The sequence below is a fragment of the Copidosoma floridanum genome, unplaced genomic scaffold (assembly GCF_036245765.1).
Source record: "Copidosoma floridanum isolate Cflo_tuat_1 unplaced genomic scaffold, Cflo_Japanese_pri ptg000011l, whole genome shotgun sequence".
Classification (NCBI taxonomy): Eukaryota; Metazoa; Arthropoda; class Insecta; order Hymenoptera; family Encyrtidae; genus Copidosoma; species Copidosoma floridanum.
In genome coordinates this window covers 11071633-11087366 of record NW_028321888.1, presented here as the reverse complement: position 1 = coordinate 11087366, position 15734 = coordinate 11071633, and the positions used below count along the sequence as shown (strand labels likewise).

General features: G+C 33.5%; 1 protein-coding gene and 1 pseudogene across 1 annotated transcript; one reads left to right on the top strand and one right to left on the bottom strand.

Annotated features, from left to right (window-relative positions):
* Positions 1-1064: 1064 nt before the first annotated feature.
* On the bottom strand, positions 1065-2634 carry LOC149375179 (sentrin-specific protease 7-like). Its single transcript, XM_089589969.1, has 5 exons — positions 2618-2634; positions 2214-2510; positions 2012-2125; positions 1266-1455; positions 1065-1202 (listed from the first exon to the last, which is right to left on the bottom strand). The coding sequence occupies exons 1-5, from the start codon at positions 2632-2634 to the stop codon at positions 1065-1067; spliced, it is 756 nt and encodes a 251-aa protein (XP_089446095.1).
* A 5918-nt stretch (positions 2635-8552) lies between these two features.
* LOC149375178 (uncharacterized) lies at positions 8553-9544 on the top strand (annotated as a pseudogene).
* The last annotated feature ends 6190 nt before the right edge of the window (positions 9545-15734 follow it).

Here is a 15734-nt window from a genome sequence, read left to right as displayed (position 1 = left end):
TGAGCGCATTGTATTATAGCTATATATACACATTCATTACTTTTAAGTTGAAAGGTTGGCAGCATCTTGAGAGTTGAGAAAAGGCCATCAGCTGTCAAACTGTAGCAGACCGGCACATTGGAGAATTTGGTTAACTTTGTTACAATTGCTCATTAGTTTTGCCTAATATTTAAATAAATCTTGAATGACATGCAAAACTTGAAGTGGAAATGAGTAGATGGCTTCTTAGGCTATATGCTGATATAACCTACAAAATCAGATAAGTAATCCACATTAATTTATATATCAAAATACTGTGCTATAAATGCATTAGGCATTAATGCTGTTCTTTGTTCTTTAATGTTGTTGTTGTTGTTGTTGTTGTTGTTGTTGTTGTTGTTGTTGTTGTTAGTTTACAATAAAAAGGAATAACCATCAACTAATCCATTCAATTACATTTCTGAACATATAATTATGTTGCAGTAATTGGTTTTAAAAATTTAAGTCTTGCTGTTTGACCATGTTTTTTACTTTTTTGTTTGTTTACTTTGTGTCAAATGATAATTTCAGTACTCTCCTACATCCAAGGTGGTAAGGCTTGTTTTCTCCAGGATTTGATTGAATAATCAATAACAGCTGAAACTCAGGGATCTCATCGAATAGCATCCTACCCATATCAATGACAGCTGGAACTTCCAAGTCTCATCGTATAGCCTCCTACTCATACCATAGATAGTAAGTCTCTTCGTTCAAATAATTTAAATGTAAGTTGGAAATCTTACTTTTTAAATGTGATTTTGAAATGTGTTTGAATTTGAAGAAAACAAAATTAAGAATATATACCATCTGTACATAAAAAAAATCAAACAATCACAAGTAAAACAATATATTTATATCCAATGCAGTCTACTACAATTTTATCGATGAAGAGCCATTTACCTGTGCATAATTTTTATTTGATAATTGTTGTTAATAATTACAATAATACTTTTAGGTATTACCAGACCTTGAGGCAGGATTCAGATGTCAACCACAAAAGATTAATCATAGCAAAATGAATACAATTTGCATTGTGTTTAAGAATCTCATGTCCTATACGTACTGCGATACTCCGATGCCATGTTTAAAATGAGTTGCCTAATCTCGCATCGTTTTTGGATGACTTCTTCATATTTAAACCAGTTTGAGAGATTTGGAAGTTCTATAAAATTCTGGATAGGATTCTGTAATATAAAAGTAAAAATTAACGATTGCGGAAGTAACTTCATTTATACGAATAGGCTTACCTTATAAAAACATTCCACATATTTTAATACATAAATGCCACAGTCAGTGGTATTGGGCTGTTGGGGAACTTGTAAATTGTATGTTATCATACTTTCATTATCAAATATTGTATTCTGATTTCCCGTTTCTTTTTGGAACTCATCATTTAAAAACTGTAGTATTGTTTCCGATGTAGTCGACGAAGCGTAACTTCCAAGAGAATTCAGCATTAAAATACAGGGTCTACGTACACATAATTATTTTTTTATAGGTTTACTTTTTTTATAAAGTTGTTTAATCATAGCAGACAAACAACATGACTAGTTTGACTACGTTCTGTTTTATTGATTTAAAAATTAGTAATATTTCATACACACACGTACACACATATTTAACCTTTCCGGTTTTTTAATCGTTTACTGTACCCTTGGTGAGAAAACTTGAGTTCCTACGTGTGGCTGTTCCAACCACGCCAAACAAATGTTAACTGTGGTTTGGATGTGTACCAGGGCAATAAAAATACCCAAGAGACCAAAAAATCAAGGTCCTAGGATTCACTGCATTTGCCTTGGTTGTATACGCTACAAGTAGAAACATAGTTTTTTTCTTTCAAGAGCTGAACGGTTTAAAACAATCAATGTAAGAAAAACCTGGAGGAAAAGTACTACAACTAATAATTTATTTTGCAGACATTTTTACCACTTTTGTAATGATAATTTTGAAAATTAAACTTATGAAAAATAATAAAATAAATTTGTACTTTTACCTTTTTATTTCATTTGAAATTTCATTGCTGTGTTTTGACCTTTCCAGTGGACTCAGATTTTTCCATTTTTGCACCAGACCAGGAAAACATGCGATAACAAGAAACCAATGGACACTGAAATTATTCACATATTTTGCTTTTAATTTATAAATATTTTTAATTAAATATTATAAAAAGTCTTTAAAAAAATTTAATCAATTACTCCTGATTGATGGGCACAATTACGAAATCTTTCTGAAATATATTGATTTTTGAATTATTTCTTCTTGTTATTCCGTCTGGCTTTGATAATTTCCTCTTCTTTAACGAAGAGTAAAAGAATGAATCAAATATGACACTTCTCTCCCGTTGTTGCTCATTTATAAGAACGTTATACAAATACAGCATGTAGAAGTTAATAACTATGTCATTGACATGAGCGCTTTCGTTCAAGCAGCTTAGATGTACTCTACGAATAGATATGCCATTTCTTGCAGGAGGCATGGGGTATATCAATAATCTGCAAAATTATTTTTATCATTATGTTTATTTGTATCATCAACTAGTAGCGGTGATACTGATATTATAAACTCACATATCGTTGCCATCAATATCCTTCTTGCATACCGCTGTTTGTTCGTCATGTCAACAAGTGTGGCAAGTCTCAAGTGCCACTATGTACGTATAATGTTTTCGAAAATATAATAAATATATAGTTATAACTTTTGAAAGTCATAGTTAAAGTTAGAATTTAGATTAAGAATAGCAAGGTAAAATAAATAAGTGTAAAAAATGCCAGTGATCATAGATATATTTGGACCCAAAATTATTTTGAGCTTACTGTCTCCCGGCCAGGTTCACAACGGTTCTAATAATTTCAGCTGAATGGTCAAGTCAATTTCTGGTTTTACTTGTATGTAACATGAGAGTACATACCCATTTTTTAAAGAACAATGGCAAACCAATAGTTCACGTCAGGAAGCATTTTCTGTGCTTGTGGTATTTCTGCATACCTGGTTTTTTTAAATATTAAAAAAAATTTATCTGTTTTTTTATTTACAAATTTTTTATGCCATTTTTTGGTACAACTACTTTACATAAGTTATTTTACTTTATTTACAGTAATGTTAACAATTTTTATTTTGTTATTTAATATTGTGTGCTCTAAATCATCATTATTCTACTGTAAATAATTGACAAATGAAAGTAAATCTTATAATTCTTGTCAAGAATTAATTGGTCAAAAATGTATTTTGCATATATCTTTAAAATACATAACATACTAAACAAACATGCTAAAACACACGTACAACCATATGCGTTAATTACGTATTTATTATTATTTATTGTATTTCTCACAGGACCTTCAAGATGAGAAAAAAAGTAGAGTATACGAAGCACAATTAAGTAGAGAAGAATGGCTGAAAATTCCTGCTTTCGCCGGTTGGCTCGTTCTCCTTATTAATCGCTTAAAAGTATGGTGCTCAGCGTGTGAAAAGGAACTAGGGGCAAAGTTTGAAACGTTAAAGTATCATGCGAGCTGTAAACGACATCTAAGAAATGCAGGGATTGAGGAACCCCCTACTAAAGACGATTTCAAACTACCAAGTGAGCCCTCCACAAAAGAACGAAAAATTGCAGAAGAGGAACTGAAGTTTGTTTCAATGATGATGTCATTAAACATACCTTTTAAAAATGCAACCGCATTATTAAAATGCATAATGTCTATGGACCAAACGTTATTGAAGGAGCTTCACGTTGGAGCAACAAGAGCTCATGACTTAAGTGTCAATGTAATTGGTGCTTTCCAAAAATATCGATTAGCGGAAATTTTGCGATCAACTTTCTTTTTCGTCTGCCTCGACGAGGCAACGGATGTATCTAAAGATAAATCACTTATTATAACTTTACGGTACACTGATAGAGAAGATGGCCAGGTAAAGACAGCCTTGTGGGATTTATCACCATTGTATATCGAAGGTCAAAAAGCTAGTGCTTGCTCAGAGCGATTATGTGAAGTTGTCCAAAACTCATTTAGAGATTATGGTATCCCTCTCAAGAATATTTTAGGTATTTGTACCGATGGATGTTCATCTATGACTGGAAGGAAATCCGGTTTACAAGCGCGAATGGAGGAAATAATTCCTAATATTATTAATGTTACGTGCCCAGCACACAAGACACACTTGGCTTCTAAACATGCAATGATGATGCTACCTGACGAAATTAAATCATTGATTGAAAAAATTTACACCATGAATAACAAATCAAAAAACAAACATGATTTCAGCAATACACAAACGAAGCTTGTAATTCCTAAACATCAAATACTTCGATGGGTGAAAATAAGATGGCTGCAACTGGAAGCATGTGTTGACCGTATTTTGGAGCAGTGGTCGGCTATTTTAGATTCAGCCCAAGAGCTTGCTGTAAAAAACGATGAATTAGCTACAGAAGTTCTTACTTTAATGAATAAAAGAGATATGAAATGTTACCTTTTGATGATGCAACACGTTCTTAAGAAAATAAACAATTTAAATTTATTTTTTCAAAAAGAAGAAGTCGTAATTCATGACGCTAAACGTCAAATTGAAAGAACGTACAAAGATTTATTATCGTGTGTAATGGATCGCACTGCTATTCGTCACGTACCAGCAGAAAAGCTGGACCCATTTAATGTTCTTTTGTACGTACCTTTTGCCGATTTTGACTTGGTCGAAGAATTACGTCATGTCCTGATGTCATCTACTTCTGAATTATCATCGTTTTACAGAAACTCATTTAATTTTGTGATTGCTCTGGCCGTAGAAATGCGAGAAAGGTTTGTTGACAATTAAGACACTCTGTATAAAAGTATTAAACATCAAATTATTAATTCTTATGAGTCCTGACATTCATAATTACAATTATTTCAATAAACAGTATGACACTCTTTTTTTAGATTCGATGAATTCCAATGCCCAATACTGGAGGCCGCCTCCTGTCTAGATCCTCGCAATGCTGTATCAAGAGAATTTCGAGAGGCTAAGTGCTTTGGTATATTTCTAAAAGTTTTTCAAACGGTAGTGAGTGAGTTGGATGCTTCATTAATTGAAGAACAATGGAATCGACTACCATTCATTAATCACTGGGCACACTTTGACATTGAAAAGATTAAAGTCAGTGATTTCTGGCGGTTTATAAACACAGCAGTTGACAGTCATGGTCGTCGTACGTTCGAAGAAATTGGATCCGTGGCACTTACAGTAATGGCATGCCCACATGCAAATGCTAATCGAGAACGAAAATTCAGTGAAAGGAAAGACATTAAAACAGCTAAACGGAATTCTCTTAATGTTCAAAGTGTTGATGGTATTCTGAGAGCCCGTGAAGCAATCAAATTGTTTAGCCATGACGGCTTCTTTACACCACCAGAAGAGATGGTTTATTTTACCTATCAAAGCTGTAGAAAAAAAAGTACAAAACATAAAATCAGATACGACTTTACATGAAAATATGGGTAGAGAATTGCCAATGCTTTGTATCACTATAATTATATAAATATGCAAGATCAGTCCATCACGTTATAATCAAGCAATAAATTTCAAGATTATATTTCAAATCTAATTTACTTGCTGATGGAAGTACCTCGTTTCAGTTGTAAAATAATACGTCTGCATCCATTTTTTACTCCCAGTTCCAAGTTCGCCTTTCCGTCGATAAAATTGTAGTAGACTGCATTGGATATAAATATATTGTTTTACTTGTGATTGTTTGATTTTTTTTATGTACAGATGGTATATATTCTTAATTTTGTTTTCTTCAAATTCAAACACATTTCAAAACCACATTTAAAAAGTAAGATTTCCAACTTACATTTAAATTATTTGAACGAAGAGACTTACTATCTATGGTATGAGTAGGAGGCTATACGATGAGACTTGGAAGTTCCAGCTGTCATTGATATGGGTAGGATGCTATTCGATGAGATCCCTGAGTTTCAGCTGTTATTGATTATTCAATCAAATCCTGGAGAAAACAAGCCTTACCACCTTGGATGTAGGAGAGTACTGAAATTATCATTTGACACAAAGTAAACAAACAAAAAAGTAAAAAACATGGTCAAACAGCAAGACTTAAATTTTTAAAACCAATTACTGCAACATAATTATATGTTCAGAAATGTAATTGAATGGATTAGTTGATGGTTATTCCTTTTTATTGTAAACTAACAACAACAACAACAACAACAACAACAACAACAACAACAACAACAACAACAACAACATTAAAGAACAAAGAACAGCATTAATGCCTAATGCATTTATAGCACAGTATTTTGATATATAAATTAATGTGGATTACTTATCTGATTTTGTAGGTTATATCAGCATATAGCCTAAGAAGCCATCTACTCATTTCCACTTCAAGTTTTGCATGTCATTCAAGATTTATTTAAATATTAGGCAAAACTAATGAGCAATTGTAACAAAGTTAACCAAATTCTCCAATGTGCCGGTCTGCTACAGTTTGACAGCTGATGGCCTTTTCTCAACTCTCAAGATGCTGCCAACCTTTCAACTTAAAAGTAATGAATGTGTATATATAGCTATAATACAATGCGCTCAATAAATGGTAAACGTTGCATGCAATAATCATCTGTAAGAATGTAAAAAAAAAAAGTATCCCTAATTATTTTGACTAATTACTGTTGTATAGTTGTATTTAATCAGATTTCTTTCGGAGAACATATTGCGACATTTAAAAAAATGCATTGATCGAAAGAACTGGTACATAGATTATTATTGTGTCAATCATAATTTTCAAATGATATTAAAATTAGAATATAAGACTAATTATAAATAAGCTACAGGATTCAATGTATATTTTTCAAGTTTACTCATATGTTGTATTTTCAAATCTCGCGCTATCTTAAGCCAAGTTGGAGATCACGCTTGGCGTCAGTTTTAGTGACGGTCAGTAAACGGTCAAGCTCATTTTCTGCCGCAGGCGAGAGTACTGGAGGTAACGCGGCTTAGCTTGACCAGTGTTGGTTGAAGAGGATATGAAGGAAGCCAGATGGTTCTCTCCAAATGTGACTGGCAAACTTGCGGGAAATTTAAATTGGCTATATGGAGCAAGACGCAAATCCCCAGATAACTCGACACAATTTCATGCATAATAACTTAGTAAACTAATCCCAAGCTATTCAACCCAATAACTCAATGGGCCAAGCAGCCTCATGAGTTTAAATAAATAATAAAATTTTTTTGTTAACAAAGCAAGCAAGCTGCTTGGCCCTACCGAGCGGAAAGCGGAACTCAGCGGAAGTACGAGTCCTGTTAGATGGCGCTGATGCCGGTCTCCAAGTTATACCCAACAAAGCAGACGACAGTAGTGTGTTACACTACTACCATGCAGTGTACATACACTGTAGTGTACTACTACCACAGTGTACTGTTTTCGAAATAAACAAAACATATATTATATAAAAACTTACTGTTCTCGTCTGCGGTGCTAAATATTTTAGCCGATTGCAAACACAGAGCAAAGTATTTATCTAATCCCGTTCTAGAGTTTTTATGATGACCATATAGTAAAACATGATTCAAATTTAAAATTATGCTCCCTTCTTCAAAAGGCTTTACTCCACCATAACATATTTCATTTACTTAAATATTTTTATTGTAGGACACGAAATTTTGGTGAACATTAACAATAATATAGTATTAAACTACCAACATTGTAAACAAGTTTTGTACATGCCACTCTGTATCACGTGGTCTTAGTATAACTTTGAGATCAGCATCAGTGCCATCTAACGGGGCTCGTACTTCCGGATAGAATATATTTTCTGCATATCCCACCGAAAATGCTTTAAGTATATTATGTACGTATTATGTTCTGCTCTGCTCCTTAACCTCGCTCACTAGGTGTGCGTAATATACTGTACTTCAAGAAATGAATTCTTAAACTAGGAGAATAAAAAATAGTATAATGTCTTACAACAATGGAAACTTTTTTATTAAAAAAATAAATTATTTTTACAAAGCAAAAAATACAGTAGGGAAAAAATAGTGTCAATTTAATAAGACTGTGAGAATATTTTAAATGTTTTAGCCCTCAGCATTTTGCTTTTGACTCTATGACCAAATAACCCATCGTTATTTGCACGAATATTGAAGCCATGTATTTCTTTTTCTTCTTCCTTTGCAATTGCACGTTTTATAGCACGATATCTCTTGACCCTTTCCTTACTTAATGACAACGATCGTTTCACTGTCTCACTCATTTTATAAAAAAAAAATAAAAAAAACTATTCAATAAAAATGCAGAGAACCCTTAACATGTCAGTTATACATCGCTGCCTTGTTCGAAGAGATATATATATATATATATATATATATATATATATATATATATATATATATTGTATAGTACCACTTTCACCGCTAGATGACGCCATAGTTAAGAGTAAAATTTCGAAAAAACTTTGAAAATCTAATCAACGGCGTGCTCTCACGCCTGCTCGCTAGCCCTCATTCCTTTTTCGGCACTCGGTGACGACACAGGGTCTTGAGAGATGGCTCATATGCAAGCGTTAGCAAGGAGAAGGTTAGAGATCCAGGAGGAGATGGAGGTAATCGAAGGTAGACTCCAGGAGCTACAAGGAGGACAGGACGACGAGGATGCCCTGAATTATGAGGATAAGATAAGGTTATTAGTCCCTCCTATGCCTTTGATTGCAGATTCGCGCAGGTTCCCGCTCACCACTACCCTATCGCGCGGCAAACGCATAAAACGTTTAATAAACGTAAATACAGAGCTGACCCCCGGATCCATCCCCAAGAATAAGTCAGGAGGTGGTGACTTTGATGGTTATCCGGAGGCAGATGCTTAACCTCTATACCGAGCCTCGATAGCTAATCGTTGACGGTAATAGCAAAACGACTCACAGTCGATCTGCACATGTTACAGACATTCTCCTAATAAACCAGCGCGAGGAGGAAGTAGATTATTCAGACCTGGAGGATGACAACCAGGAGGCGGAGGAGGAAAACGAATCAAAAGAGGTCAACGAATCGGAAAAGTTGCTGGGGGATGACCCGTCAAAGGAAGTTCTTGACGAATCGATCTGAGGCACAGTCCTGGTCGACAGGATAAAGAAGTAGATCGAGGCGGGTCTGCCAAAAGAGGAGAAAGAGAAATCCCTTTCAGGTATTCGCCTCAAGGGTAATGTCAACCTCGAGCCTCGAGCCTCCGAAGCTAAACACAGAAATAGCAGCGAGTGTAACGCTGGCAACGGTTAAGAAAGACTCTCATTTCCGAGACCATCAGAGGTTAGTAGCGGCATCGCTATCGGCGGCAGCCGCGGCATACTTGCAGGTCAGTGCCGATATGGACCCATCACCAGCGAGGACTACGCTACTTTCTAACCTTGCGAACTTGATAAAGCTCTCGGCAGAGCTCGTATTCCAATTAAATACGTCAAGAAAGGTGTACCTGGTTGGAGGCATGGAGGAAAGGATCCGGCCAGCGCTTAAGGGAGCCAAAACCACGGAATGGCTGTTCTAGGGACCTTCAAGAATAAGAATAAAATCGTGAACACGCGATTCAGGTCTCGGCACAGTGTTTTTTTGGCATGAAAGATAAAAAAAGTCGATTTTCACTAAAATTTGATGAATTCTTTTCTACCGGACTAATTAATATTAAAATATTCATACAAAAAATTGATAAAGCATCATTCTTACCATTTTCGAGGTCGCTCTTTCCAATGGTGCAATCCAAATTTTTGTAACGTTCCATTTTTCACCATATTTTTGCAAATTAATGTTAAAAAAAGAATTTTTTTATTTTTCTTAATACTAGATTTCTTTAAACGTTAACATTATTTTACCTATGGTATAATGCGTAAATGTTATTCATAGAAATACTTTAGGTAGCTAAGAATGTAGCTAAAGAATTTTACGTAGTTATTGGTGAATCATGCAAATAAAGTAGTCCAGGCAAATTAGTCATGAATCGACTTTCATAAAAAAATAGATTGGGAAATACTATTTTTGTATTTAATTTTAGAAAAAACCTTATACATCTACGTTCAACTAGATTATAAATTATATGTCGCACACTGTCGCGATTCTCACTTTATACAAAATTTTTAAGTACTGAGTGGAAAGTCGCTATAGCTATCAGCACTTATAGTAAACAAAAATTTCATGCTTCAAGGGACATGCTGCTACGGTCCAATGTTTTGTTTACGTACGGCTTGATGTAGCACTAAACAAGAACGAACCTGTTGTTCAGTATGTTTTTGCTTGGATTTTTCTGAGTAAAAACATAATATCTGTGCTAATGCAGTATAATGTTTTGTAAAATTTTGTATAAACAAAAAAGTAGCATGCACTGACCTGTACAGTGTCTATCGTGTGCTGACAGAGACAGGGTCTGAATTATAGGAGTTAAAATTTTGTGCATTTCAATAAATTAAAGTTATGTGACCAGCGATTTCTATTGTTTATTTAAAAAACTTGAAATATTCTTTAAAAAAATAATTATTCAGTGAGTGAGATGTTTATCAAACCGAACAGAAGAAAAAGCCAAAGATTGAAAGCTAAAGCGAAACGAAGCCAAATTTTGAGTAAACGGATGATTGATAAAAAAAAACAAGCTGATGAAAAAATTAGATTAAGACTAAAGTATTCACTAGGAAAAACAAATACTGAAAGGTGATTTATTAATATATTTAATAATATTGTTAGTGTATTCATCGACTGCAAGTCGATAGTAATATTTGTTTATGCTTAATCGTAGAATTGAAACATCTCAAAAAGAATCGGCTATTTGAGAAAATTCAAGGTTTAATGATCAGAGACGTGTAGTAAATGATGGTTTAGTCGTCGAATGTGTCGATTTTGATAATTTAATTTTGATAATTTAATTCAGAAGGATAAAAGCATAGGTAATAAATACTCTGATCATGTATAAAAATACATCGTTTGAGAAACCCATAGAATTCTTACGAAGAATTTTTTTAGGTAAAGTATCTAATGCCATCAGTTTGTGTACTGAGAATTTTCAACGAAGTAAACCATCACGTGCCATTGAGATGAAATTAAGGAGAGAACTTGAAGATGTTAAAAATGAATTAAAAATCGAAATTTAGAGATCGAAAAGATTAAATGATAGTTATAAAAAGTGTAAGAAATCTAAGCGATTGCTAGAAAAAAAAAAAATTATTTTATCTAAAAAAAAAATACGTAATAAAAATTTTATCAGAAAGTTGAAAAAAAACTTTCTAAATTTACGTCGTAAAGATAAAAAGTATTTTCTAAAGCTTTTTTAAATTCTTTTGATAAGAAAAAAGTGACATATGGTTACAATTGTATTAATTCATATTATAAGAAAAAAAATTATTCTTCCGGCACTAGTCAGTTTGAAGTAACAAATATAACTGTTATTGATTCAAATGTTTCAAAAAAAAAAAAATCATAAGCAATGTGTAATAGATTTTTTTTTTTAAAGATGCCAATTCACTGCCAGCTCCAGGCACACAGGATGTAATAACGCGAAATAAAAAAAATGAGGAAAAGATTCTTTACAGATTCTGTACGTAATCTGCATGAAAAGTTTTGCGCTGAAGAACAAATAAAAGTTTCACGAGATTTTTTCTATAAATCAAAGCCATTTTGGGTCGTTAGAAAAAAAAATTACATCTAGAGATACGTGCTTATGCAAAGAGCATTATAACTTTCAGTTAATGTTAAATAATCTTTTCTATCTTAAAATTGTAGATACAAAAAATATACATGATTTTTTAAACTCAGTGTATTGCGATAAATCTTCTGAAAGTTTTATATTTACAAACTGTGATGTATGTAAAGATCACAAAATAAAAAATGATAATGATAATGTTATGTTAGATAGAAGTATAAGTTACTTTTCATGGGTTTCTGAGCAAATTAAAAGGCCTGGAGCAAAAAATCAGATTTATAAAGTAAAAATAGTCACGAAAAAAGAAATTTTTTGTACGATTGAGCGATTAATTGAAATTTGTAATAATAGTTTACCTAAATTTATGATACATGTTTATACTTGTAGTTATCAACAACAAGCATTAATTGATATAAAAAATAATTTGAAACAAAATGAGGTTTACTTAGTAGTAGACTTTTCACAGAATTATAATTGCAAGTACAATGAAGAAATTCAAGCAGCACATTTTGGCACTGCCAAAAACCAAGTGTCTTTGCAAACAGGAGGTTATTATTATAAAAATAATTTAAACGCTTTGACTTTTCAATCATTTTCTGTAATGTCTGACTGTTTGCGGCACGATGCAAAGGCAGCGTGGGCGTTAATAATGCCTGTTTTTGAAAAAATTTATTTGATAACGCCAAATTCAAAAACAATCCATTTTCAATCGGAGGGCCCAACAACCCAATATAGAAATAAAGTTAATTATTATTTGTTTAAATACTTTTGTAATAAATTTAATGTACAAAGTGCTTCTTGGAATTTTACAGCTGCTGGCCATGGTAAAAGCGCCGCCGACGCTATTGGCGGAACGATAAAACAGATGTGCGATAATTATGTTACTTTTGGGCAGAATATTTTGTGTGCTAAGGACATGGTTAGTTTCATTAATTCTTCTGGTAGTCAAATTGATGCTTTTATGGTTGAAGAAGAGAGTATAGTAAAAATAGACAAAATTATTCCTGATAATTTGAAACCTGTGAACGGAAATGCGAAAATTCATCAAATTTTATGGTCAAATTTAAAGAAAGAGTTGACGTTTTATTATTTGTCGTGTTCCTTGTGTGATTTTGAATCTGGCTGTGAACATCATTTAATTGTAAAAGCTGTGAGTAATAATTCTAGAAATATAAACCAAATTGCTCCAGGGTGTAGAAATACACCATTTCAATCGTGTAGAGACTTTAATGTTGGAGAATGGGTTGTGGTCATATATGATCAGTGGTATCCAGGAAGAATCGAAAAAATTGAGAATTCCGCACTAAATGTAAAATTTCTGGAAAAAACGAGAGTATTACAATGGCCAAAAAATCCCGACATCCAAACTGTTTTTCCCACACAGGTACTGTGCAAAATTCAAAAACCAACAAAAAAAAATAAAAAAAAAATGTTTGAAATGAACAATCATGATTTAAAAAATGTTACTTCATTAGTTAAAATTTGTGTGACATATAATTTATAATCTAGTTAAACATAGATGTGTAAGGTTTTTTCTAAAATTAAGTACAAAAATAGTATTTTCCAATAAATTTTTTTATGAAAGTTAATTCATTCATCGTAGCAGCAGTAGCTTTATTAACAAGTGACCAGTGGAGTGAGACGATTAGTACCAGTTACGACGACCTCAGGTGTTACATTTTAAATTCGTGTGAACGTCTTGTTTCGAGTTGTACGTAAAAATTTTTAGTGAGAACCGTAATTTTATAAACTTAGCAACATGTCTTGTGCGGAAGCAAGTGAAGTGGTTTGCAAGAATAGTGCCGTTATCAAGCTGCTGAAATGCAAGCCGAAATTCCATTACCGACAGCAGCAACCGCATCGTCCACAGAATGGATATTTAAAAAATGTCATGGGTGGCGGTCTTGCAATTTCACCATCGTTTAAAGTAAAAGTGCTTGACTTTTATTTTAATAACTGCAAGCAGGATGAGCGCGAAACCGCTCATAAATTCAATATACATCGGTACCAATTACAGAAGTGGCTCCGAAATGAGAAGACTCTGCGCGAGTCTTGTCTATACGGAGTTAAGTTGGCCTCTAGCAACGGAGTTGCTGTTCCAACTCCATCGGCTTTGAGTCGCAGATTTGACAGACTTCAGATAAAATCTGCAAGCTCTACCTCCTCGCTGAAGCGTGGACGATCGAACGAGGAGGATAGTTGCGAGGAGCATCCCCTCGTCCATCCGAAGTGGATTCGCAGCGGCAGCTGTGGAACGGCCGCAACATATGATGTGGACTTGGGTGAGATACTGGAGGCTTCGCTGCCATTAAGTGCAGCTAAGTCCAGTGCCCCGTCGCCCAACAGCCAAACGCTGAAAAAACCATGCAAAAATGCAAAAAGCGATAGTCTTGTATGCCAGAAGCCAGGCCTTAAAATTAAAATACTTGATGCTTGTGCCATCAATAATAAATTTTCTAGAAAGGCCACGGCACGTAAAGTTGGAAATAAGGTTACTCTAAAAAAATGGGTGTTGGAAGATAATAACGTCAAAAAACTTGTCAATATCACAAATATTGACAAGTTTCAGCGTCCGGGACCAGTAAAAGGGACACAGGAGCCAGTCGTTGATTCATTTTTGGATGATGCGGATGCCACCACGGCTTGCCCGCTGACGCCACCCAACAACAGCTCTGATGGACCCGAGCCGGACTACAGCTCACCACCCACTGTTGCGAGGTTGCGAAAGTGCCCAATACCGTCCTGGTATTTGCCGCCAGAAGAAGACAGTGAACTGTGCGAGGTAAAGCGAAAGAAGGATTTTTAAGGACGTTAACAACCTTTGTTGCGGGGTATGCGTGTGTATATATTTATGTATGTTAAACTTTATTAAGCCATGCGGTATAACCGCGTATGGCTCCAAAGATTATTATGCCTAGCAATATTTTCACTTTTACTTAAAATTTGTATACAAGAAAAAAAAAGAATCGACTTACATTTTTATTATTATTTTTTATTGTTATTATTTTTTGTTATTATTATTTTTTATTATTCTTAATTTTTATACACTTTTAACGAAATTGAAATCGATTTTAACTTTTACTGCGTGTTTTGGTACAAATTGAAACAAAACAATCTATTCATACTTATTTTCAATTCTTACTTATATTTAACAATTAAAATGTATATTAATTCATTGTTAATGTCATGTAAACTTAACATAGATACAATGTAAATATTTGATGATATTTATTTTATAAAACTGATCCTTTATAATAAGATAATTCCTGTATAAAGTAACTATGTTGGACTCTACAAAATAAAAACTTTTGTAAACGACGACCATTTTAATTACTACTTCGAATCCTTTTTTTCCTACATACATTTCAGACCTGAGTATCAAAAGGGATTTTTTTTAGTTATAATAAAACCGAGTGAAACTGAACCTGCCGAAAAAATTGTGAGACTTTTTGTTTCCTACCATGTGGGTTGGAACTAAAGGAGTAATAAATAAAAATACGACAGCTTAAGTATTTGTAACGATCAAAATGAAATAAAAAATTAACTTATGTGTGTAGGACTCGTGAAAAAATAATTTTACTTTTAATTAAATAATTTTTTCTTCAAAAATTAAACTTTTCAAAATCAACGTTCACTTACGATTCATTTAATGATCAGATCTCAATGTCCATCAATATTGATCTTGACCTCGGGTCCGACTTATGTAGTCATGTTAAAGGAATACGACACATACCTTGTGGGGATCAAATTCTGGTACTTGACAGAACTGAGAAGTGCTGTTTTCCGCGTCACATTTCTAACTTGACAACGAGAAACTTATAAAGGAAAAACAGAGAGGTAAGAACGCACAAGTGCAGAAACAAGAACTCAACAAGAAAGAATGTTTTTTTTTTTAATTTTATCTTATGATCAGAATTTAAAAAAAATGTATCGTGATGAAAAGATATCTTGGAAGATCATACTCGGTGACGGTGGTACGACAATTTATGCATCAACATGTAATTAATTACCAATATGTTTTACGTTCAGCTTTTCCAAGAATTAAAGCAGATTT

Bases quoted from the DNA above. Each gene is read 5' to 3' on its own strand.
- LOC149375179 (XM_089589969.1), bottom strand. The intron at 2,126-2,213 runs GTAATTGATTAA...GAATAATTTCAG, and splicing joins ATTGTGCCCATCAATCAGGA to TGTCCATTGGTTTCTTGTTA. The intron at 1,203-1,265 runs GTAAGCCTATTC...TTTATATTACAG, and splicing joins ATGTGGAATGTTTTTATAAG to AATCCTATCCAGAATTTTAT.